Source organism: Aedes albopictus, chromosome 3, assembly GCF_035046485.1.
Source record: "Aedes albopictus strain Foshan chromosome 3, AalbF5, whole genome shotgun sequence".
NCBI classification, from domain to species: domain Eukaryota; kingdom Metazoa; phylum Arthropoda; class Insecta; order Diptera; family Culicidae; genus Aedes; species Aedes albopictus.
In genome coordinates, this window is record NC_085138.1 from 401980263 (window position 1) to 402005916 (window position 25654).

The 25654-nt window shown below is 38.8% G+C and overlaps 2 protein-coding genes across 3 annotated transcripts in view; both read right to left on the minus strand.

The window, feature by feature from the left end:
- LOC115255993 (uncharacterized) overlaps positions 1-25654 on the minus strand; it is a 283008-nt gene that overhangs the window by 106906 nt on the left and 150448 nt on the right. The gene's annotated exons all lie outside the window — the stretch shown is intronic.
- Positions 12017-14272, minus strand: LOC115256023 (general odorant-binding protein 45-like). The gene has a single exon (XM_062860466.1). The coding sequence runs from the start codon at positions 14160-14162 to the stop codon at positions 13380-13382; it is 783 nt and encodes a 260-aa protein (XP_062716450.1). The 5' UTR covers positions 14163-14272; the 3' UTR covers positions 12017-13379.

The window sequence follows — 25654 nt, forward strand, 5'->3', positions numbered from 1 at the left end:
TACGTTTCAATACATACTTTCAGGGCATTTCAGGACGTTTTAGAACCTTCAAATGCGTTTCAAAATATTTCCGAAGGGTCTTAGGGTGCTTCTTGGGCTTCCAGGTTGCAGAGGTAGTTCCACAGGCATTTTAAGGCGTTTCAAGCGTTTTATTGTGATTCAAGGCGTTTCAGTCAGAAGAGTTAAAGGGCTTTACTGGCTCTCTCGGAACAGTTTCTAGGAGATTTCAGGGATTTACAAAAAGGGCGACAAGTGGGATTGCGGGAACTAAGGCACAATCACACTACTGAACGCTACCTAAAAGATACTCTCTCAAATTGTATGCCGTCAATCACCGATTGCAAGAAAGTTTATGGGGCAATATCAGTCTGGATTCATGGGTTAACGCGCTACAACGAACCAGATGTTCGCCAACCGCTAGGTGTTGCATAAATGCCGCGAATACAACGTGCAACATCGATTTCAAATTGGCGTATGATACAATCGGTCGAGACCAGCTATGGCAGATTAAGCAAGAATACGGATTACCGGATAAACTGACACGGTTGATCAAGGCGACGATGAATCGAGTGATGTACGTACCAGGGACACTCTCGAGTCCCTTCGAATCTCGCAGAGGGCTACGACAAGGTGATGGTCTTTCGTGCTTGCTGTTTAACATTGCTTTTGAGAGTGTATTAGGGAGAGCGGGGATAAACACGAGTGGAATGTATGAGACGATGGAGCCCATGTCAATACAACAGTAGGCAACCACCCAGGATGGAGATATTTCACATTGCGGCCTTATGTACTCTTTCGGGTGCTCAGAACCCATGAGTAAGTGAGAGTTTGATGCATGTGCCTTAAGTATTAGGCCGGAGAATAGTTAAGAAAAGATCGTGTCAGATTTTGTAGTCCGTATCTCAAGGCTTAGTGATCTATTAAGGGGTTCCCGAGCAGAAGAGAATATCAACAGTATAATAAAATATGTTATTTTGGCATAATAACTGTATAATGGAATAAGTAATTTTTATGTTATTAGCATATCTTATTATGTTACTTGTCTGTCATAAGCGGCAAAATAACAAAAATCATAACAAACAAATGTTCCTGGAAGACCAATTTAATAACATGTTTTGTTAGATTCAATAACAACTTAATAATAATGAATCTAGCAGTGAATTTGAAAATTTGTTATTGTGATGATATAATTCGACACTGATTTTTTATTTGGGCCTAACTGACATTTTTGAGTTCTCTTCATCGATTCTCTCTTTGTGTTATCACGGAATGTGTATTGAGTTTTCCAAAGATTTTTTGGTTTAAATGCGAAGACGACTACATGTTGCTACACACTTAATTTGGAATACCGTGTTCGGTAAATTTTTGACGAAAATAGAACAGCTGTATACAGCTATACTGCATTGTTTACCTTTTGCACCAGGTTTTGACAGTTGGTGTACTGAGCCTCAGTAAAATCGATTACCGAAGCTACCGAAATAGTTCTGCTGTTCTATTTTCGTCAAAAAAGTGCTGAACAAGCAATTCAGGATTGAGTGTGTATAGAAACAAAAAGAATAGTGATATTGTTTGTTTTGATAAAGTTATTAGCGAAAGAGAGAGTCGACGAAGAGAAATCGATCAAGTCAGTTAGGCCCTTATGAAAAATCATTGTCGAATTCATTACATATTTGAACATTTTAAATAGAAGAAAAATAACAAAACTTGGTATGCAACAAAATATATTAATAAAATATTATTTAATGGATGAATCTCAATAGCTTGATCATAACAAAATAAGATTGCCCAACAAAACATTTTATAAGAAAGTATTACATTGATAAGTTAATAATAACAAATTATGATACAAAACAGGCTATGTGATTCTTTTGCTATGAATTTAATATTCTGCCCTGCTCGAGTTTGCCGAAGGCAACCACACCAATGCAGCAGCTAGCCGAATTCACCGGATTCACTTACTGAACTGTTCTCCAATTCACACCCAACAAAAGCTCTGTGGCACTTCAATGTTAGAGTTTATCGCTGCTGAACGAAGCAAAAGCTGCTCAAGTATTAGACAACTATTGTTATTTTTTTTCGTCGGCAAATTGCAAACACAAAGTTGCCTTCGTCCCAGAGGAGATGCAAGCAAATGTGTGCGTGGAGTTTTTGCATACGAAGCATCGTATTGCACAACCACACTGTAATGGCATTTTATGATCTGGTGGGCAGAACCGAAATATGTTGGTCGTTACTCTCAAGCTACATCTATCTCAATTTTAAAGCTTTCTGCTCAATAGTGCTATGAATTGAACACATGATTTGATTTGAATTGTGAAGAATTTGACCGACTTTTCGAACACACCACTAAGGTCAATCCACATTTTTGACTATCATAGGTATCATAGAGTCACGTAGAAAGTGTGGCGGGAATTGAATTCTCGTTGTGCCCGAAATAGACGTGGACTAGATGGAAATAGAATTCGAAGGACAATTATTGAATCTTATTATTAAAAGGAAATGGTAGTTGTTTTACAATATGTTTTTACATGATATGCAAGCTAATTGATGAATTAGTCATTGGAACCAAACCGGCCACGAGACATTGGACGAGGTGCACGAATAAACTCGATCATTATTGGTCAGTGCTTAGTATGACGGAAATAAGATAAAAATCCTACCCAATTTTAATGGGGTTGTTGGGTTTTAGAGAGTTTCTTACCATATCAATTATATTACAAACTGATTCTACAACCTTTCTATGATCGTAAAAAGGAAAAAAAAAAACAGTAAACTACAAATACTAGAAAACCATCGGGGCCTATCGTTGTGAATCGTTTGTCCCAAGTAAGGTAGCTAAGCAATGCATCTCCACATAGAACGAAAGAACGTGCCAGCAACCGACACTACCATAGCCGCTACTGGCTGGAAGGCGCTAGATCTCGTGTTTGAGCGCAGTCAAAACAAATCATAATTCATTCTTACGCCTCGCGTTCTCGCTTTCCACCGCCGATGGTCGTGGACTTGGACTCCACTCCGTAGAGGTACGTGCCTCTTCTTCTAAGACGATTCGGTGGGTAAGTAATCAGCTCGGCGTCGTCGTCGCAAAACGGTGCTTCATGCTTTCAAACGTGCGGTGCGGTGGCCCTGGATGGCTGAGGTGGCGGTACGGCAGTAGTGTGCCGTAATTAGAGCTTGAAACGATTTCGAGAGATAAAAGTACCGAATGCTTTTGCGGTGACTTTGAGCCGGATCGAAGAAATTGAGGTTGATTTGGGGAGTGTTTTTTTTTTCGCTGACGGCGGACGGTATACGGCGCGACAGGGGAAATTTAAAGAGATTTCAATGAACGACACGTGAGGAAATCAAACTTGGAGGCTGATGGAAGTGATCAATTTTAATTGCGGCATATGGTAACTTTGGAATTTGGTTGTAAAAACTTGCTAGATTTCACGGACAACGTGTGGTACACGGTCTATATGATTTAAACCGACAAAAGGGGGTTGGATTCATTCACAAAGTGGTAATGGAAATGCTCATGAATGTAATGGATCAGCAAGCTTGATCGTCTTCATCTTTTCAATGTTATGTTGTAACCTTTCTTTAGTTCAAGAGGTCCCCAGTCAACCAGTGATCGTATAAGATGTTGCATAAGATGTTAAAGTGGAGGCGCTATGCGTACATTTTACATGCGCCTAAATGGAGGCATGCACGCATATGGCCTCCACATTATCATCCTATGCAACATCCTTTACGATTACTGGTTGTCTGGGTCTTGGGATGGTCATTTGAACCTAGATGACAAAGCTTAATTTCTTAATCAAGGAAAGATGTTCTCATGTGTGCTTCAAAACTCTCATAAGACGTGTTCAAATTAGAAGGAAGTAAAAGTTGTCAATTTCATCGCTCGTTTCAAACGAAGCAATTTCTTCGGATGAAAACACCGTAGAAATTTGTATATTACTTGACCAGATCAGCAGGGGGCTTTATTTTGGACAATTTTCACTTACAACTTAGTCAATTTTATACCAATTGACTTGAATTTTGTGTAAAAAAGTTAAGTCAATTATATATTGGTTAAGTTATAAGCCATAAAATGTCCAAATTAGGACCCCTCCCCAGAGATCCTACACTCTAATGGATATGAAACACAAGTGTTTTTATCTCAAAACTGTGTCTCTCTCATCTCCCATTTCAAAGCACGGCATATCTACGTCACTTGATCGCGTCCCTCGCGATCCCCCACACCATGTTTACAAGTAACAGAAACCTATTCCGAGATCATCAATATCAGATGCGCCCGCACACCACCGCCGCCGTCATCACAGCATCCAGCTTTTCAAACAGACGTCATTAGAACGGTAATTCAGTAGACGTCCGTAGAGGTCTCCTACAAAGAGATCCCCCCACAATTGGATCGCGAGCACTGACTGACTGACTTACTGACGACGGTGTGGTTGAGTCCCGATTGGATCAGGTTGCCTGTACGTATGCCGATGCCGTCTTCGAGTTGGGACTTGTGGTGCAGCAACCGAAACTGGGTTGACACACATATTTCGGGTGATCTCCCGCTCTCCCCTTGGGGCTTGGGGCTCGGAGAGATGGCCCGATTTCGATGGCCACTGGTTCAGCACCAATTAAATGAAATCCACACACCATGGCGATGGTGATGATGGGGCGCTGCCGCGCCGGTATCCAGGCGGAATGGCTGGCTGACGGCCGTCGTTTCGCTTTTATCGTCGACGCCGTGCGCGGTGGCTGCTGTTTGGTGCGTAAAATTTAAACTTGTTATAAACACATTGCCATTGCCGAGTTCCGATTGTGTGCCCGGGATGAAAAGCGCGTTGAAGCGAGTTCTAGCGGGACTTTCGGAAGATCTGGTTGGACCGACTGACTACTGCTGTGAGGCGTTGATGCGGTCGTAAACATTAACGATTCAGCTAAACTTGCTTCGATATGGATCTGGATCAATGTTGCCCGCGTGATCTTGTTTTGGGTGAAATTGGATAACTTTCGACGATGGTATAGATATGATAAATTGAGCTCAGTATAAATCAAATGGATGGCGGGTCCATACATACAGCCAACAGGGTAAGCGCACGGGTACTCGGTATGATCATGCTGAGGGTGACGAGTTGGCTTTCCGGTTGGTTCAGGAACTTTCGTTGCCTGCCTTAGTCGCACAGTATTATTGTGCCTGTCCCACGATATACAAATTCAAAACACTCATTGGCAGAGGAAGCTTTCATAGAAGGAAATGCTCATAGAGCTGAGGAGCAGGTTTTGTCCCATTGAGGATGTTACGCCAAGAAAGAAGAAAATGTAAGATGCACATAAGAACTTATGTAGAGCCAAACCTTCTTTAAGGTAATTAGTAGGGACTGTCTAAATAGATTTTTTTACCTAAACGGGTTCAGTTTATTTCCCCAAATGAATTTCATGGTTGCAATGAAGGGCGAGTGGCTACACAGAAAAAAAAAACCCTAATTAATCCACCTAGCGGTGATAGCGCCTTTCTGATGTCTTCAAAAATGAATACCACATCACTTCATGGCATCAGAGATCATATCGTTTATCTGGCTTTTGATTTTTGAGCCTGAAATTCCATTAAACAGAAGCCATTTTGAATTTTGAGCTGCCATCTTGGCTTTTAGACCGTCATCTTGGATATCGTGGTTGTCATTTTTGGGTCCAGACTTTTTCCCCATATCAAATATACCCATATTGCATAGTTTCAGGTCCTAAAACTCCAATAAAGAGTCGCCATCTTGAATTTTGAGACACCATCTTGGATATTTTGGTCGCCATCTTGGATATTTTATTCGCCATTTTGGAACTCCAGACATCTTTTCAATACCAAATATAGGGAGTGGCCAAAATGTTTGGGATTGGCAACTTCTTTTTCTCTCAGTGAATCAAAAATCACAATTTTTTTACTGTTTGCCAACCTATAATATGTGCATCATTTTTTTTTATTCTTAATCACTTAACCTAATTTACAGCTCTATTGTCCACTGGGGCACTACGTGAGCAATTTCAATTGACAGCTGCACTTACATTTTGTACAGCGCCTAGATTCTATTCTACTTTATCGAACTGGTTGCCTTTCTGCTGCTTGCTGCTGCTGTTGCTGCTGATGAGCACAAGGATGATGATGGATGGCCGTTGTTCCTTTCCAGTCCGATTGGGGGTCCATTATGAGTAGCAGTTCGCCGATGTCCAGGTATCCGGGTCCGTTTGAGCCATGGGGCTCAGAAGAGGGCTCAGTGTCAGATGCTCTCGGGGGAAAAGCAACTGACGAAAAATTGCAAGTGCCGGGGCTGGGAATCAAACCCATGACCATCCGCATATGAAGCGAACGTGTGACCAACTACGCCACGGGCCCCGGCATATGTGCATCATTGAATTGAATGAAATTTTGAACGGTTATCAACAATATATTTATACTTGATACGACTATGTATTACTAAATGTGTTCTTTCTTAAACTTTAAAAGGCTCTAATATATCTGATAAGATTTATCTTGAGAACAGAAATGGAAAATCTTTGGATATCAACACTAAAATTTATTGACATTGATGTAAAAAATTTCCTTTTTTTTCAAGAAAAATCCAAAAAGGATCAATCCATGATAACTTTCTTCAACGTTCAAAAAGTACCTAAATTCCAATAATTTGTGAAGCACAAACATATTGTTAACTGGCTATACCCGTCAAACTCTGTCTTGCCTACTGCGTTTTTTGGCGTTTCAAGTTTCTAGCTAAGACCAAGTCCCCGGTCAAAATGTATGGAAGATCGATTTTCTTAAACTCTCAATTTTTCCATGTTTTTTGCCTCATAAACCTTCCTTGGGTGAAAACTAACAGAACAAAACTTCTAGCTTCGTGAAAGATTAATCAATCGAGCCCAAATTTGTACCAATGATGCACGTATAATAGGTTGATAAACAGTCAAAATTTGAGATTTTTTGATACACTGTATGAAAAGTTATAGCATGTTAAACTTTCTTTGAGAGAGAAAAAAAAGTTGCCTATCCCAAACATTTTGGCCACCCCCTATATAGCCACGTAGCCAACTCCGGAACGCCTCGGCCGATCCGAACCATTTTGAATAGCAAACAATGTGGTAAAATTCCGGTTCGATTCGAGTTAAAATCCGAAAAATCCACCAATGGGAAGTGCCTTAAAAATGAGTGAACTTTTGTTGCGCACAGACATACATACAAACACACATACAGACTAGACGTGTGCGCCGCCGCACCGCGCCGCCGTCGCCGACGATTTTTTCACGCCGCCGCCGCCAGTCAATTTGACCCGGCGCACCGCTGCTCAAATTTTTCCACGCCGCCAAACAAAATTTCCCACGCCGATAAGAAAACGATGAAACTTTTTTTTTCTCGCCAACACTTCACGAACCACCTGTTTGAACCTGATAGCAATTAAAGTGGCAAGTTTTAAACAGCTTGTACTTTATTTCTGGTGCTTATTTGGTGTATTTTAAAGTTCGTTTTGTGAATCATCTGCTATATATAAGATTTCTTACTGCCATACTTTGAAGATACTCGTATTAAGCGAGCATTCTTGGATGCATTTTTGCGGAAGCCCACAAACACCTTCTCTTACTTATTCTCGGCATATCTCATTGGAATATTTGGTATATGACAACTTACAAAATGACACTCTTGGAGGGAAATTCCTTCAAAAATAGAGGATACCTTCAGAAATTTCACAAATAATTGTATGTGAAATCTTACATGCTAAAGAAACTCCTTCAAAATGTCTACAGAGTACCTCCTAAAGTGGCTCCACTGATCCCTTAGAATTTCCATAAATTAGGTCACTCAAAATATGTCCAAATCCACCCACCACCTCCACCCTCCCTTGGCACACTTTTTGCAATGGCCCTCCACTAAAATTTGTTTATGGATTGTCACACTTTTGTGAACCCCATCCCTTACCGTAATTCATAGATGTTCCCCATTCAGAAATAACGCTAGGAATTCCATTTCCAAAGTATTGTGAATGTTATTGCTTCGTGATGCTTCGAAAAATCTTTAAGGGCTTCTTATATATGTAAATTTCTTTATGAATTTTTTTTTAATTTCTTTTTATTCGTGAATTTTAACTAAAGCTTATTCTTCACAAAGTTTATGAAATGTCTCCAGGGAATTCTTCAGAAATTCTTTCATGATTTTGTTTGGTAATCCCAGCGAATATATTCTTCCAGTGATTTATGCAGATATTCATGATCTCCTCCAGGTATTTCACAAGAAATTCCATCCAAGGGTACCTTTAGGAAGTTCACTCGGATTGTTTAGGAAATTCAGAAATTTGTTCAGATACAATTCCTAGGAAGTTTGAAATCAACTTCTTTAGAAATTTCTCACGTGATTTGTCTTGGAATCTTTACAAAAGTTTCAGAGTTTCTCCAGAATTTCTTTCAGGGATTCCTTTAGAAATACGTTCACGAATTCCTCCGGATTTATTTTTTTAGGAAAACCTCCTTCAAATTTGGGTAAGAGACTTCTCTAGAAAATTTTCACAATATATTAATTATTAATTCAAAAAAATATCAATAAATATATTCCTAAACAAGTTTCACCACGTGTTTCTGAGAAAGAGTTTCCAGAAATTTCTTAAGCAACTCTTTCTTAAATTCTTTCAGGAATTCCTTGGGATTCTTTCACATAATCCTCTAAGAAATCGTTAAGAAATATCTCCATCATAAGTCCTTGGATGGAGGACTTATATGGACATGCAGGAATTATATTTTTTTTCAAAATTCCTCCAAGGTACCATCTAAAATTTACTCAGGAATTCCATCAGAAATGTCTCTAAATAAAGACTCCTGTAGTAGTTCAAGGAATTTTTCATGAATGTCGGCAAGAAATTACCTCATGGATGTTTTTTTTATGGATTATCAGCATTTTCAAAGAATGTTCAGAGATTTCTTTGGGAATTCTCCCAAAGGTATCTCCAAGAATCCCTTAAAAACGTCAGGGGTTACCAAAGAAATAACTAGAAGATTTCTTTTTGGAATTCCTCCTGGGATTCCTGCAGAAATACAGTCGAACCCGATATCTACTCATGGAGGTATTTTTTTCCATACTGAAAAATAATTTCTGGGTTACTATGATGGTCCCCCAAAAAACTTCCCAAAGGATTTTTGTTTCACTACTCGATATTTCCTTGAGTCGATAGTCCCTTCAATATCGACTCATGGAGGTTTTACTGTATTACCAGGGGTTCCCTTAAAGATTCTTCCTGGAAGTCTTTCAGATACTTCTCCACAGAACTTAACAAAAATATTTTATGAAATTACACAAAAAATATTGAAGTTAGCCTTCAAAGGCAAGCAGAAGGAAATTCTTATCTAAAGGAATGTTTAAAAATTTCCTGACGAGATTCCTGAACAAATTTTATTGAAGCAATTTCAAAAACAATCGTTGAAAGAGTTACTGGAGCAATCCCTCGGGAAACACCTGGAGGAACTCCTTGCGATGACTTCAGAGAAATATCCAGAAGAATTTTGGAAAAATTTTGGGGAAATTTATGGAAAATTTCTTGGAGAAGTTTCTAAGACAATCCATAAAGAAATTTCCAAAGGGCAAACTTGAGGAATTTCTGAATTAAATGATAAAGAAATTTCTGAAGGAAGTTTCTGAAAAATATCTTCGAGAATCCGTGAAAATATTGCAAACAAAGGTACTGGAGAAATTCTTGAAAAAAAAAAAAACATCTGAATAAATTTCTGAAATAATAAATCCGAAGAGATGTTTACGATCCAACCCTTGGAGAAACTTCCAGAAGAAACTATTGTGAATTTTCTGGAGGAATTCCTGAAAAAAAAAAACACCTTCTACTAGTGAAGATTCCTTCATAAGTGTCGTAGACAAATCTTTTCAAAAATTTTGCATTTTTTTGTTCAGAAATTCCTCCACGGATTGTTAAGAAAAGCATTCAGGGCTTCTTTCAGTAATTCCTCTAGCTGTTTTTTATTTCAGAATTTATCCAATAGATTTCTTGAGAAACTTCTCAAGAGATGCTCCTTCAGAAAATCTCACTGATTTTGTTCAGCCACTTTTCAGAAAGGTTTACAGGATTTTTTTTCAGGAATTTATTGAAAAATATGATTTCTCCAGAAATTTCTACTGGTATTGAAAAAGAAAATCTTTCATTAACTTTTTAAGAAATTTCTGTAGAGTCTCTTACAGAAAATCTGTCAGGGATACATTTATTTAGATGGTTTTTCAGGGATAGTTAAAAAAAACTTTTAGGGATTCATCCGCAAATTTCGAAATTTCTTGTGGGATTCTTCCAGGAAATCTTTCATACCTTGCTCAGAAATTTCTCCTAAAACCTCTCCAGAATTTTGAACAATCTTTGCTTCGGAGTTTTCTACATAACCTTCCAAATGGTTCCCAAATGTATCTGCAATTCCTAATCCAGAAATCTTTTCACTGATTCTTTGGGAAATATTTCATAGATTCCATTGGAAATTCTTCCAGCATTTTTCTGCAAAAATCTTCAAGGATCAACAGCAGATATTTTTCTTGTTATTCCTTCAGACTCTTTTCCAAAAAAAATTTTTTTAATCTCTCAAAAAATTTCTTTGATAGTTTCAAGACTCTAGGTTTTCCTTTCGAAATTCCTCTAGGGGTTCCTTTTGAAATACCTTAAAAGATTCCTTCACGAAAGTCTCCAAATATTTCTCCAGAAAATATTACATGGGCTTCCTCATAAATTCCTCCATAGATTGCTTCAGAAATTTCCCCAGCGTTCAAATCCGAAGTTCATAATTCTATCTGATTTTTTTCAGTGTTTTGTTTGAGTCTCCAAAATGCCTCCAAAAAATCTCCATGGATTCCTTTAGATAATTTTCGGAAATGTTCTTCCAAAATTGCTTTGTGGATTCCTTAAGAAATACCCACAGGGATTCTTCCCGAAAAAAATGTCACGGATTAATCCAGGAAAACCAATTGAAAATTTTTCAAGAATTCTTTTAGAAATTACGTACTCGAGAGATTTCCTCAGATTTTTAGAAATGTTCACCCCTTAGGAACTTTTTCACAAATTTCTCGAAGGATCGATAAAGGAACTTCTTCGGGGATTTGTTCAGAGAACTTTCCAGGGATTTGTTGTGGAAATCCTTCAGGGATTACCTTAGAATTTGTTCAGATTTTTTTTAGAGATTCTTCAATGGGTTCCTTTGGAAATTATTTCAGATATTCATTGAATCTTCAGATTGTTTCTTCAGAAATTTCTCTCGGATTCCTTCAGATATTCATCCAAGGATTGTTTCAATAATTTCTCCAAGGATTTCTACGGGAATTTGACGAGGGATTTTTTCGTATACTCCTTCAGGGATTCATATAAAAAGTCCTTTAGAAATCAATTTATGGATTCTGCCACTTACTCCATAAACATCCAGATTTATTAATAATATTTCCAGAGGCTCAGACTACTAGCATAGCATAGCATAGCATAGCATGAATACTTGCACAAATCTTGGATGGAGTTGCAAAGTTGAATTTCCAATGACATTGCTGATGTCGCTACTATCTACAATGTCATAGATTCACTCAGCTCCACACACCTGGCCAAGTCCTTGCAAGCATTTATAAATCCCTTCATCAACTTAGAAAGAGCCCAGAACTGAAGCATCTTCCAATAGATGAAAGGATGTTGAAAATAGCGAATTTTCAACTTATATGCAGTTATAAAGTAAATATACTGAAGTAGAATTATTTATAAATAAATAAATAATATTGGAAAGATCTCACCAATTGTTGTGGGGTTTTTGTGATTCAATGCCGATCATCTAATTGTCTTGATTAATGTTCTTCTCTGTAAAGAACAACACAATACTCAGCAAAGAATAACACAATACTGAACACTCAACACCCGCGCATCTATTGTTTTGATTTTCCCTCGTGACAATAGCGAACGCGATCGATTATGCTGCCATACTCACCCCTTACAGGAGCGAGGCATGCACAGCAAAGAACAACACAATACTCATTTTCCAGAGGCTCAGACTACTAATGCAACAATTTTTTTTTTTTGTGAATTTCAGCAGGGATTTATTGAGAAATTCTTCCATGAAAATTTCCTGAACTTCATACAAGGATTCCTATAAGGTTCCCACAAGAATGTCTTCCAGGTTAGGAAAAGTCGTCCGAATAATTTTCTTAATGCGCATTACTGAAGTCATTTCCATAAGGGCGTACCAGTGTAGGGGCGCTAAAATTTTGAAATCTTAAGCAAGTAGCTGCTACTTTACGGATTGCCTGGTAATCTTAACCGCTATGAGTCATATCCAACTTTAGCCCTTGTAACGTGTTGTTGAGTTCCAAAACCCAAAATCTAATATCAAACGGTACCATTCATACAAAATGAGAAATCGAATAAGCGTATCATGCGATAATTAACAAATGGTTCGGGATGAGTAGCAGGGTACTGTTTCCCGACGAGAAACCCTACATCCCCAAGCAGCGATCCACCTGCGAAATCGATCCACTCCAACATCATCGTATGTAATTCAATTCGCGGTGCATTATTGTTCAAGGTGCTCGTTATTGGATTTGTTCGGTGATTCATTTCGGGAAAAATATCGCTTAATTATTGCTATACCTCTCGCTCGGTAAAGGTGTGTCCACAGGAGGCAGGTAAAAGAAAAGAGTTTCAAAAATAGAGTTCCAACCAACGCCGCAACGCCCAAAAGGTACGGACAGGAAAGGGGGAAAGATTTCACTTTTTTCAATACAGTTACAAGAAAAATCATTCATGCGATGATGAACGAGAGCGAGCTCTGCACGCCTCTAGGGGAGCGAAAATTGAAAACTGAAACTGGGCTGTGTAACGAATTAGATGTATTGAAGCAGCGCGAAGTTTGGTTTGCAATAAATCAAACACCCAAACAACAGGTGCACAGTCAACCAGAAACCAGCAACCAATGGTTGATGCAGTGATTGGGTGGACTGGGTAAACAATGATGACTGTATTAATTAGAGAGGGCAGTGAACTGCTTGGACAGGTGATGACGGTAGATGACAAATGCAATTGTGATAATGAATTTCACCCATCATAGGGTATGTGTGCCATCAGTAATCTCACGCTCTCTTATTCATCCTATTCGAGAACAAGCGATTACGGCATCGATTGATTCCGTTCTTTTTGTTTTCATGGGTGCTCATTTCTAACAAAAAATACAAAAATAAGAAACAAAACAAACAGCGCTTCAATCCTTTGTTTTTCGTAGGATTAAAATGGGAGCCACGTGCTTAATAAGGGAACCAATACCCTACGTCGATTGTCATAGTGCATTCCGGTACAAACTTAGAGGTATGTTATGGATTCAAGAACATTTCAACTAAAATCTTCGCTTCACTGGATAATTTATTAACTAATACTACACAATGCTTTATATACCGCGTCCACAAAGGAAATCCTCGCCGGCAAGCACTCCGCAGCGAACCGTGCGGCCAGCTCACAAGGTTCCAACGTCTCCATCTTCAGCAACGGGAAGCACTTCTGCGCCGTATCGAAGAACCGATCCTCGTAGCCTTCGGTCTGCACCCAGAGCGCCCCGACCCGAGGCCCCCTCCAGTCGTTGTATAACCCCTCTCTCAGCAATACGCACCGCAATAGACACCGACCTTCCGGCACAGCCACCAAACCCTCGTTCAAAATAGCCTGCCTCGCGACCGCCCCAATCTGCAGGATATCCACGCACTCCCGAACCACACGCCGATGTCCCAACTCGGTAAACGGAATGAAACTAGGCCGCTCCGTGATCACCTCCCCAAACTGATCGTTATAGCACGTCATACCGCAAGTCGCCCGCTGGCAAGTCTCCCACATCGGAAAGGTGTCGCGCGTTTCCTCCAGACACTGCTCCGTTCGGTTCCGGTAGTCCGTGTCGTTCGCATCCGTCAGGTAGAACCGGTCGATGGTCCGGGTGACCCGAGCTCGTCGATCGTCCCAGAAACGGGCCAACAGCGCTATGCACCGGTAGATGCAATTGCCGGGCTCGGTGTCCGTTTGGTTGAGGTAGTTGACGCATTCGTACCACAGGGTGGATGGCATTTTTTGCGTGGCACTGTGGTGTGTTGGGGTCACGTCTTGGGTGTATCCGCTGCCAGTGGCAACAAAAAATAGTAAGAGCGGCGCAAGGTACTTCATCGTTTTTGTCGAACTTGCAACGGACTGAAGTTGCGGGTTGAAATGGGTAATTAGTTATATAGCGGTTGATTTGGGGGTGAGTTTAGCATGTTGGGTCCGCGGCACGTCCGTTCTAGATAACCTTTTGCAGGTCGAAATTTAATCCTTATTTACATTATTAACATAACTGTAAATTCGCCAAAATATGCAAACTAGAGTAAAACAAAACTAAAATGCGTTTTGTTATAAATTTGTAATGTCACGTATCGTAACTCAAACTTTGCCCAGGTCAGGTCCTCATGAGATATCACCCTCTGAGAGGTTTTTCAAAAGTGCCTTGCTGGTGGTTCTCTAGAATTGTCTTTTTGGGGATCGTTATGATTTTTTTACTCGATATATACTCGATGCAATTTCGTGTTACGCTGTTTCAGCGTGATTTAACTTAGCTGGAAATGGTACATGCTAACTTGAATCCAGCCAACAAGGATATTTTTTGCTCTTTTCACTCAATAGAATTTAGAGTCGGCCATCTTTTTCCTTCTAACCATCTTTGACAACTTCTAAGAAATTTGCTTGAATCACTTAAAGCTCACCTAGATGATTAGCATTAGCATTAAACAAGTCGCATAAACTCGTGGGTGGTGCAGTCCCAGATCGCTGTTGGGGATCGTCTATATATGACGAAACATTTTTGGCCGATTTTTTTACTACCCTCCTCCCTCTCATAGCATACCTAATACATGGATCGTCATATCGTCAATCGTCAAATCGTCAATCCCAGACTCCATCCTCCCCCCCCCCCCCCCCAAAATGCTACGTCATTGTGACGAATAAAACATTGGAACCTTGTAAATGCACAACGCTCCACGTTGGGCGCCAATATAACGAAAAAAAATGTGCAGAACACTACAAACGCATTGTACTCACGATGAGTACCACAATTTGGACAACTGCTAACAGAACCCTACAAATGCGCATTTTATTTTCTGCATCGAGCTCCACATTTTGAATCTAGTGGGATACGAAAAGTAAAATGGAACATTACAAATGCACAAAACACAAACATGCAACACACAACATTAATTGTGCCCAGTTATCTAAATAGATAACGAAGTCCAATCCCAGGATGACGAGGTTTCATTATTGTTCTTGGTCCATTAGTCAATCCTGTGATCGTTTTTCTTCTGGCGGGTTGCCTTTTGTTTGCAGCGTTACTTGCTTACATAGCTTGTGTTTGGTCTAGAAATTTCTAATCCTAATTTGAGCCAACCAAATGCGTTGTCTTTACTTTTTCGTCGAGGGCTCTCAGAAAATTACCTTCAAAACATGTTCATAGGAAAGGTGTAAATAGTGGGACGGTCTCAGCGAGAATTACTTACAGGATTTTTGGATGAATTTTGCAAATTTCTGAAGTTATTGTAATTATTATATTGAGAATCATCACCGTTGGTAAAGCTGTACCAACTGTAATAGTTGAAAAAGCGAGAAAAAATAAGAAAGGTGGAGAGGCTTGGAGAGGTGGAAAGAATTAGAAAGAGAACTAGAAACAGCCGAAAGAAGTAAAAAAGAACATAATAAAAGACTTGGAAAAAAGGAAAGCGAAGAGAAAACCATAGGAGAGGCAAAGATAACAAAAAAGAGAGAAAAAAATAAGAAATGAGTAGAAAAGAGAGGCGAAAAGGGGATAAGATTGCAGATGAGAAAATATTGATCATAACTTGTATTTCTTGAATGCTCTAACTATTCTAAGAAAAGTATCACCAAACTTCATGGTTTTAAAATTATGTGAAAACTCCTCCTCCTCTTCTTGGCGTAACGTCCTCACTGGGACAAAGCCTGCTTCTCAGCTTAGTGTTCAATGAGCATTCCACAGTTTTTAACTGAGAGCTTCCTCTGCCAATGACCATTTTGCATGTGTATATCGTGTGGCAGGCACGAAGATACTCTATGCCCAAGGAAGTCAAGGAAATTTCCTTTACGAAAAGATCCTGGACCGACCGGGAATCGAACCCGTCACCCTCAGCATGGTCATGCTGAATACCCGTGCGTTTACCGCCTCGGCTATATGGGCCCTGTGAAAACTCCGGTACACCTAATTTACGAAATATTTTTTTGCAAATGATTGACAATATCCATTATGAATTTCGTTGCGATTAAGAATTAAGATTCAAGAAAGTGTGTTAATCATCCCAGAAATACCTTTGAATCTACAAATAAACTTCCCACATGGATTTTCTAGATACTCTTCAAGAGATACTTCAAAAGATTTATCTAGGGAATCGATCAAAGTTCATTTTCAGAAATTCATTTTAGAGTAGTTTCAAAGCTTTCTGCAAAAAATCTTACAAGTTTCTTTCAAATGATTCCTTCAGATATATGATTAGGAATGCCTAAAATTACTTCGGAAACATGAACAGATAGAAGAACTCATAGGGTAAAAACAAAAAAAATCGATGGGCCTCTTATTTCGTTCTATATGACGCTACAATCCTCTGATCAAATCGCTCAATCCGTTATCATTTGGGCGGTGCTAAACTCGTTTGTAGTTTGTATAGGAGTTTATATAGAAAAACATCGTTTTTTTTGCATTGTTCTCTCGAGAGGTTATCATTTTTCTTAAACCACGAAATCGATTATATAGAAGATTTATCTAGGATATGCCAAAAAACTTTTCCGAAGACCGCAACGTGATCAAACACCTGTAAAAAAAAGCTATAGCCTGGACAGTACATGCCCAATCAGTAAGATTTTATTGCTGTTGTTATTCCTTTACACCTTAAATGTTATGTCTGGTGGTGGATGGTCTGTAAGTAATATCTTTTCTCACAAGCTTCGGATGGCTTTGCGGTCTTGGACAAAATAAGTCGGCTCATATAAGGCAATAGTTCTATATAATTGGTTAAGTGATTTAGAGTCCTACACGAGAAAAATGCTAAAAACGATGTTTTCCCATATAAATTCTCATACAAACTTCAAAAAAGTTCAGCCCTTCCCAAATGTTAACGAATTTAGCTGAAAATTTGAGCAGAGCATCGTGCCGTCATATAGAACGAAATAAGAAGGGTGCCCATCGATCTTTTTGGCATGTGATAGTTTGAGCCACGCTACTGCAGATATTCTATCAAGTGCGGCTCCACAAAATTCTTTTGGAGATACCTGGAAGGGTTATCTTACAAACTTCTTGATCAAGGATAGGTCAAGAAATTACTCCAAGAAATAAATTAAGAATTCATAGCCAATTTAGAAAACTCTTCATGATTTTCTCCTCTAAAGATTGCTCCATGAGCTCCTCGATAGATTGTTCCAGGGATTTCTCCATGGATTCCTCAGGATTCCTTCAGGTACTCGTGCAAAGACTCATCTTAGAATTCTTACGGTGATTCCTTCAAAATGTTTTGATTATAAGGATTGCTTCAGCGATTTCTACGAGAATTTTTCCAGGAATTCCTGAAAGAATTCCTCCAAGTATTCCTCAAAAAACTCCTCTGTATATTCCTTTGGGAATTCTTCTGTTAATTCCTCCTAGGATTTCTTTAATATTTTTTTCCAGGGACTAATCCAATAATTTCTACAGGGATTCCTTCAGAAACGTGTCCAGGGATTCCTCCAGGATTTTTTCCAGGTATTTCTTAAGGAATTCCTCTGGGGATTTATCATAAAATTCCTCTGAGATGTCCTCCAAGGGTTCTTTCAGAGAAACGTCCAGGAATTCTCTAAATGTTCCTCCAAGATTTTTTTCGAGTATCCTTCAAAGAATTCTTCCAATAGTTCTTGCAAGAATACCTCTAGGAAATTATCCAGGAATTCATAAACAAATTTCTCCAAGCCCTCGAATTTATCCAGGAATTCCTCCGAGGATTTTTCCGGTAATTCATCTAGAAATTCTGCTGTGGATTCCAGATTCCTTCAAAAATTCCTCCAGGAGTTCTTCTAGGAATTCCCTCGAGGATTCCTGTAGAAACTCTTCAGGGGTTTTCATGGGGATTCCCATGGAGAATTCGTCTAGTAATTTCTCTAAAGAATTCTCTAGAAAATCCTCCGGTATTCCTCTAGAAATTTCTCTGGGGATTCTTCTATGAATTCTTTCGAGGATTCCTTTAGAAATTCCTACAAGATTTTTTTCAGGAATTCATCCAGGAACCTCCGGGGCTTCCTCCAGGAGTTCTTCCTGGGATTCCTTTTGGATTTTCTCCGGTAATTCGTACAGAAAAACCCAAGTGTATTTTCTTCAGAAATTCCACCGTGGATTTCTCCTCCCAATCCTTACGATACTTCAAATTAGTTTTTCATTCCTTTTGTTTCAAGTTTGATCATTCTTATGCACACGAAAAGATCCTGGGCCAAGTGGGAATTGAATCCAGCCATCTTCAGCTTGGTCTTGCTGAAAACCAGCGTGAACAGCACTTCGACCTTACCCCACAGAATTATTCACATAGATGTAAATATAGCTCGTGGAACGTGCACAATTCGAATTATCAATCACACAACCTACGATTCATCAATACAGGTTTGACATTTCCGTTCACCCCGGCCAAATCTAGGTCAGAATCCCACCAAGTACCGTTGGCCACGTGCATCGCTCAAATTCGATTCCAGAGATCAATCGACCGTCGGACCATCATCCGAAGATTCCGGGAAGCATTCTTCCATTCCATTCGATTCCCAAATCCCAATCCCCATCTCGACCGACTATCAATCAAGTCATCCCACTAATGACCGGAGACAACTCGCATCCACCACCAACCAACCGAATCAGAGGGGGGCGCGCGCGCGTATCGGAATAAATTATCACAAATTGATCCCCTCTGTTGACTAGTGGTGCCCTTTCGCGTCTCGCTCTTTTGGACCCACTGCTGCTACCCACCGAGCCTATAAAGGTAATCGGATATCTCTTGCGTAATCTTTCACCGCGCGAGCCAGGTGGGTCGTGTTGTTCAATGCCGAGGCTAACGATCCTATTGTGTAACTCTCCCGCGGGTCGGGAGGAACGTGACGCTATTTGCGTGATGCACTTTCTTCGGATGGGTCTCTGTGGGAATATTTTAACTAGTACTAACGACGCTTCAATTGCCAAATAAATCAACTGAACCGCCTAATCCATTGATGAAGAATCCATACGGATGGTTGACTGTTTGTCACCCGCGCGAGAGGTTTGCCTAGACAAACCAGCGACGACGACGACGACGACGAGAAAAAAAAGAAAGATAAGCCCTACAAGCAATTCATCAGAAGGGCGATGAACCGTGACTTCCCGTCTCGCGTCGCGTCGCTGCGTTGTCACCTGGGTGACTTCAAGATCGAGAATGGGTGCTTATCTAGTGGGCTAGGTATACGACGACGAGAACGACGAATACATGGCACGACGAGAGATATGGGGACCAGAATTTCAGCTTTGAGTTTTTCTTCTTGGTTGGGTTTTGCTTGCAGCCATAGCCATGTATGTTTCTTCTAAAGTGCGAGATGTAAATTTCTCATTAATATTTGACACCTCTCGTGATTGTGGGCTTTGCGATCGGCTAGTTTTGAGGCGCGGTCTCCTACGTTGGAACGGATCCCAAGCAACACACATGTTATATAATAGTTATGACAGCGCACGTTTTGGTTATATAGATGTTTATTTTACGTTATTTCAACACAATGTTAGAATTACGTCAAATAAACTTATATACAACCAAAACTTGCGCTGTCGTAGCTCTATTATAACATGTGTGTTGCTTGGGATGCACCTGCTTGTGAAGAACACCTGACGTACAGAGCATAGGGACAAAATGTTCGGAACTGAACATTTTGGAATGATTTTCAACAGTGGAAGTGCTCTAAGAACACTAATTTGAAGAAAGGCAGGCCATCGCGGGCATTCAGCAGAACAATGCTCATTGCTTCAATTCAGTTTAGGAATTTTCGGCTATTGGAATGTCCTGATCTTCCTTGGGCGTTAAGTATTTTTATGCCCACCACATATAAAATACGAATACAAATGTTCAATGCCAAAGAAGTGCTCATGGAAGCTAGGCTAAACAGGTTTTGTACTAGTTGAGCATGAAGATATTCAAGAGCAATCCCTTAATAATGCGGAAGTATCAATCGAGGAGCTCTTGTAAGAATCTTTGGAGAAATCCCTGAGGAGATCCTGGAAGAATCCGTGGATAAATTGCGGAGATAATTCTTGGAAAAATTCCAGGAGAAATCTCTGGAAAAATCCAGTAGAAAACGCTTAAGGAATCCCCGAAGGAATCCTTGGAGGAGCTCCTGTAGGAATCTCTGGAGGAATCGCTGAAGGAATCACTGAAGGAATCCCCGGTAGAATTTATAAAACAATCCCTGGAGGAAATATTGGAGGAATCCTCGAAGGCTTTCGTGGAGGAATTCCCACATAAATTCCTGAGAGAATTTCCGGAGAAATTCCCGGAAGAATCGCGGATAAATTTGGTTATGAATTCTTGAATGAGATATTTTTACAAGAACTTCTGCTGGAACTCCTGGAAGACTATCTAAGAATTTAAAGATAAATCGGAGAGAAATTTCTTCAGAAATACCTGGTGGAGTTTGCGGAATCCCTGGACGAATTCCTGAAGGAATCCCTGTAGGAACTAGTCCCTAAGAGAATTATTAAAGAAATCGCTGGAGGAATAAATCGAAGTATTCCCAAAGAAAACTGCTGTGCAGTTTTTTTGAGAAGTAGTCGGAGAAATTTCTTGAAGAAATCCTGTCAAAATCCTTGTAGGAATCGCTGGAGGAAACCCTGGAAGAAAACATTTCTGAATCCCCGTGAAAATTCTAAGATAAACATTTGGACAAATACGCGAAGAAATCCGTAGAGGAATCACTGAAGAATCCTCGGAAAAAATCCTGGAGAAATCTCTGGAAGAATCATTCAAAGAATTCTTGGAAGAATCTATCAAATCTCCTGGATGAACCTTAAGAGGGGAAATCATGAAGAATTTCCTAAATTGGCTATGAATTCCTAAATTCATTTCTGTAGTATTTCCTTGACCTATCCTTGATCAAGAAGTTTTTAGAATAACTCCTCCAGGAATCTCCAAAAGAATTTTGTGCAGCAGCACTTGATAAAATATCTGCAGAAATCGTTGGACGCATTTTCAGGCCGTTCCTTTTCTAGTTACGAAAGCAATTTTAAGCATTCCTAATCAAATTTCTGAAGAAGTCACCCAAGTGACATTTTAGGTTTTGTTCGGCTTCATATGAGATCTTCATGATTCATTTTATAAAACTTGCAATAAAACTGATTTATACATCAAAACCTCTTGATAACCTCTTTAAGAGCATCTTCCGGCTAAGTGGACCACTCTCAGAGTAGCAATAAAACTGTTTCAAAACCTAGTTGAAAAAATTTCCATTCTCAAAAAGAGGTTATTGTTTTTATTCAACAAAAACTGTGACAGCTCAAGATGCAGAGAACCCGACTAGAAAAATATATCAAGTTTATAACACATTGTGTTATGATGATATGATTTATTTTCCATAACTTATTTTGTTATAAACTATATGCAGGATGATGTTAAAATAACTAAAACTGTTACAAAAAGTACTCCGGTCTAATCAAAATAATAACCTATTTTGTTATAATCAGAACAAAATTATAACACAATATGATATAAATTTCAGCTTCAAGAAAACTAGTTTCTATCATATTTTGATACAATTGTGTAAAATGATGTTCTCAATATCAAAGAATCAGAACTAAATTATTTCACAATGAGTTATTGAACAACATTTATAACATAATATGATACAATTGAGTTAGATTATTTTTAAACACCAATGATGATTAACATGATTATATCACAGTGAGTTATACATATCATGGTGTGTTATAATTATGTTATACTAGCTGTCCCGGCAAACGTCGTACTGCCTGCCTACTGTGTTTTTTGACATACAGCTCCATAGGGACGTCCCCGGCGAAGTCATCTGTATGGGAGCCCCCCGTTCCAGAGACCGGAGAGATCTCACACCAAGCTAAGAACCTTCCCCGGTCTCCAAAATACCCACATACAAAATTTCACACCGATCGGTTCAGTAGTTTCCGAATGCATAGCGGTCAGACAGACAGACAGACAGACAGACAGAAATTCATTTTTATATATATAGATATATAGATTTTTGTTAGAATCTTCTAGTCGGGAAGCTTCTTCGATGGTACGTAAATTTCAGGAGGATACATCATTCATAAGTAGAAACGATCATTTTGAAGTATTGTTTTAGTAGTTATTGTATTGGTAGGCTTATGCACATTTAATTTTACCGTTTTCTACGGTTGCAGAAACATAAAATTTATGCGCTTCGAAAATGGTGAATATTATCATCTTGGAATGGAATTAAACAATTTGTCAATTTAGTAAAACTATCTCGAATCACAAGAAAATTCAGCAAAGAGAGTTTATGCATGTGATCATGTTATGGAAATGGCAGCAAACTATTAATTCATTGCTTATTTGAGCAAAATTAACAATTTTTCATTCAGGTCAGCTAATTCTTCAATATGGCGACGACCATAATTAGTGGAAATAATACGAAAGCAAGATTACTTTTATGGTGACCGCAATTAACCAAGAGTGTCATAGTTTCTACTATTGCACCAACAGATGTCGTTTCTCATCGACCGGATCGCCATCTCTTGAGAGTTTCAATGTGATAATAATGAATGCCAGAAGTTTAACATATCGGAGAGTTTTGTTAACTCTTAAAAACTGGCTTTATGGATATCTTCAAGTATACTACAAAACATTTCATCAATGTTTCCATAAAAGTATTCATAAAACTGTGAGTTTTAACTATTGCTGTAATAAAAACCCAATAAAAATCAAACAAAACCATTCAGCAATAGAATTGATACTTTGGACAGGATACTTGAAAGCCTTTTCAAAGAAAGTTTTGAAACTATCATTGACCTTATTTCTGATTATATCTTTGATCGTTATCCTAGATAAATCCTAGAGATATTCCAGCGAAAATCATAAAACATCTAAGTATTGTGATTATCTATTACTTTGCAAAAAAAAAAAATAGTTCGTAAATTGTGTAAACGTGACTTTCCATATAATTTTAAAACCAAGCGACCAAGCAAAACGGTACTTCTCTTAGAATAGTTAGAATATTCATGATAAACAAGTTATGGTCAATATTTTCTTATCTGCAATCTTATCTTCTTTTCTCTTCTCTTCTCCTCGCTTTTTTCTTTTATCTCATCTGCCCTTATCTTTTCCTCAGCCATATTTTTTCTCTTTTTTCTTCCTCTTTGCTTTCCTTTTTTTGAAGTTTCCTGTCATGTTTTTTTTTATCTCTTTCTGCTGTTTCTGCTTCTCTTCCTAATCTCTCTTTACATATCTTATTTTATTTTCTCTTTTCTTTTTCTTCTTCTTCAACTATTGTACCTGCGAACTGTAACGATTCCATAAGAATAGATTAATCATTTAAGAAAAAAAATGAGGTAGGGTAAAAGCACTAGACATCGCCCAAAAAGAACAAAAGAGTTCTGACTATTTTTATGGACCCCTCGATTATTGTAGTCAATTGTTGACTAATTTCAACTATTTTAACTCTAAAGTTCCGTAAAAACTACTCTCAAAATTAAACGTTGTTGAAAAGATTAGAGATAGATCTACTATTAACAGTCATACAAAATTTGGGTCACCCAAATAAAATTTGAATCAATGAATAATAAATTAACTAATACTTTTTTAGCTGCTGCAAGTTTTGACCGCCTTACATGACACAGTTCATCTCTTGACATTTTGCCCAAGTAACACACTTGTCACAGAAGAGTCAAGGCGGCACAGGTTTTTGCTGCGCAGAAGTCACTGTAATTTACTTCTAACAAATAGATACTTACTTGCTAGAAGTAAGTCATAATTACTTCTGCGCAGCAAAAACCTGCGCCGCCGTGACTCTTCTGTGACAAGTGTGTTACTTGGGTATCGACGCACTGACTACTGTTTTGATATTTGCTTTAAAGTATTCTTGACAACCCCAATAAAACCTTCAAAATATCAAATCAGTTGCTGCGTTGATTAGTTTTGTGATAATTTTGTTGAAGCATTATAGAGTACCATCGATGGGGGTGACAATGGGTCTGGGGGGTGAGATTGGGTCAAAACGGAGAAACATAAAATTGGAAAAAGCTCATAAACTATCGCTAATTTATATTGATAACTTTATATTATCTCAAAGAGAAGATGTTTTTACAAGTCATGATGCAGAATAAGATGTTTAGCAATAATCGTTTTTTTTTGTTAAATTTGTGGCTAAACTTAAATGATGAAACTACTAGTAAATCACTCTGAAAAAAAATTCTCTTTCGTAATGTTTCACACAAGTACCCAACCATAAATTATCTCAAAAGTGGTTAGCTGTAGGTATTACCTGGATGATGCAATGAAAAAAGCGGGCTGTCAATGCACTTTTTGGTCACAAATTGAATATTTTCCCTTTGTCTTTGTCCCTTTGTCTAAATATTCAATCATTTGTAGTATAGTAGACAATTCATATAATGTGAGACTTTCTTGCTAAACTATCATTACCATATAGAAGAGTATACATACCAAATAAAAAGTTATTCCGACTTCAACTGCATTTGTTATTTAACAAACAATCTTTGAGTATCCTTTTTTGACCCATTCTCACCCCCAACGACAGAGGTTTTAAATTAAAGTTTTACCGATGGCATTGCGGATGGCCGTTTTAATTATTTCATAAAATTTCCAATTCGTTCATCCAATTAGTTCTGAAAATGTTACTTGGGAAGTGGTCCTTGCTCTAAGTGATCTTACTATTGCTTGTAATTTTCCATATTGGACATTCTCCACGAAATTCCCTTCCCGGGAAAAGTAGACATCTGGATATCTGGAGAGAAGTATTTTAGACGGCATCGTAGTTTTTTTCCCTCCCCTGTCACGGAAATTAAGCTATTGCGTCCAATAAGTTGAACTATTGCGGCATAATATGTTACACCGATGGCTCCCTTCTTAAAGGTCGAACAAGTGCTGGTGTCTACTCTCGTGAGCTAAGGCTACATCATCCTTACTCACTTGGTAGACACTGCACCGTTTCTTATGCCGAAATCTTTGCTCTTATGAGAGGAGTGCAATCAGCACTTCAGCAATACGTAATGGGCAAAGTCATATACTTCTTTTAAATAGCCAGGCTGCTATTAAAGCACTTGCTTCGGCCAACTCTAGGTCGAAGTTAGTAACCACTTGTCGAACTCAAATCGAGAAACTGAATTTAGCAAACGCGGTTCCCTTTCCATGGGTACCTGGCCATTCTTCCATTGATGGAAATGAATTAGCTGATGAGTTAGCTCGCACTGGAGCATCACATGAATTTATCGGTCCTGAGTCAGCTATTCCGGTATCGATGTATTGGGTAAAGCTTCAGATTGACACCTGGGCTGCCACTCAGCACAAACAATGCTGGAATAGTTTGGAATAATGTAGTCAAACAAAACTGTACTGTACTGAGCCACCTCCAAGGATGGCGAAGTATCTAACTAA

Excerpts from the sequence above, each read along its gene's own strand:
- LOC115256023 (XM_062860466.1), bottom strand. The coding sequence starts at position 14,162 with ATGAAGTACCTTGCGCCGCTCTTACTATTTTTTGTTGCCACTGGCAGC.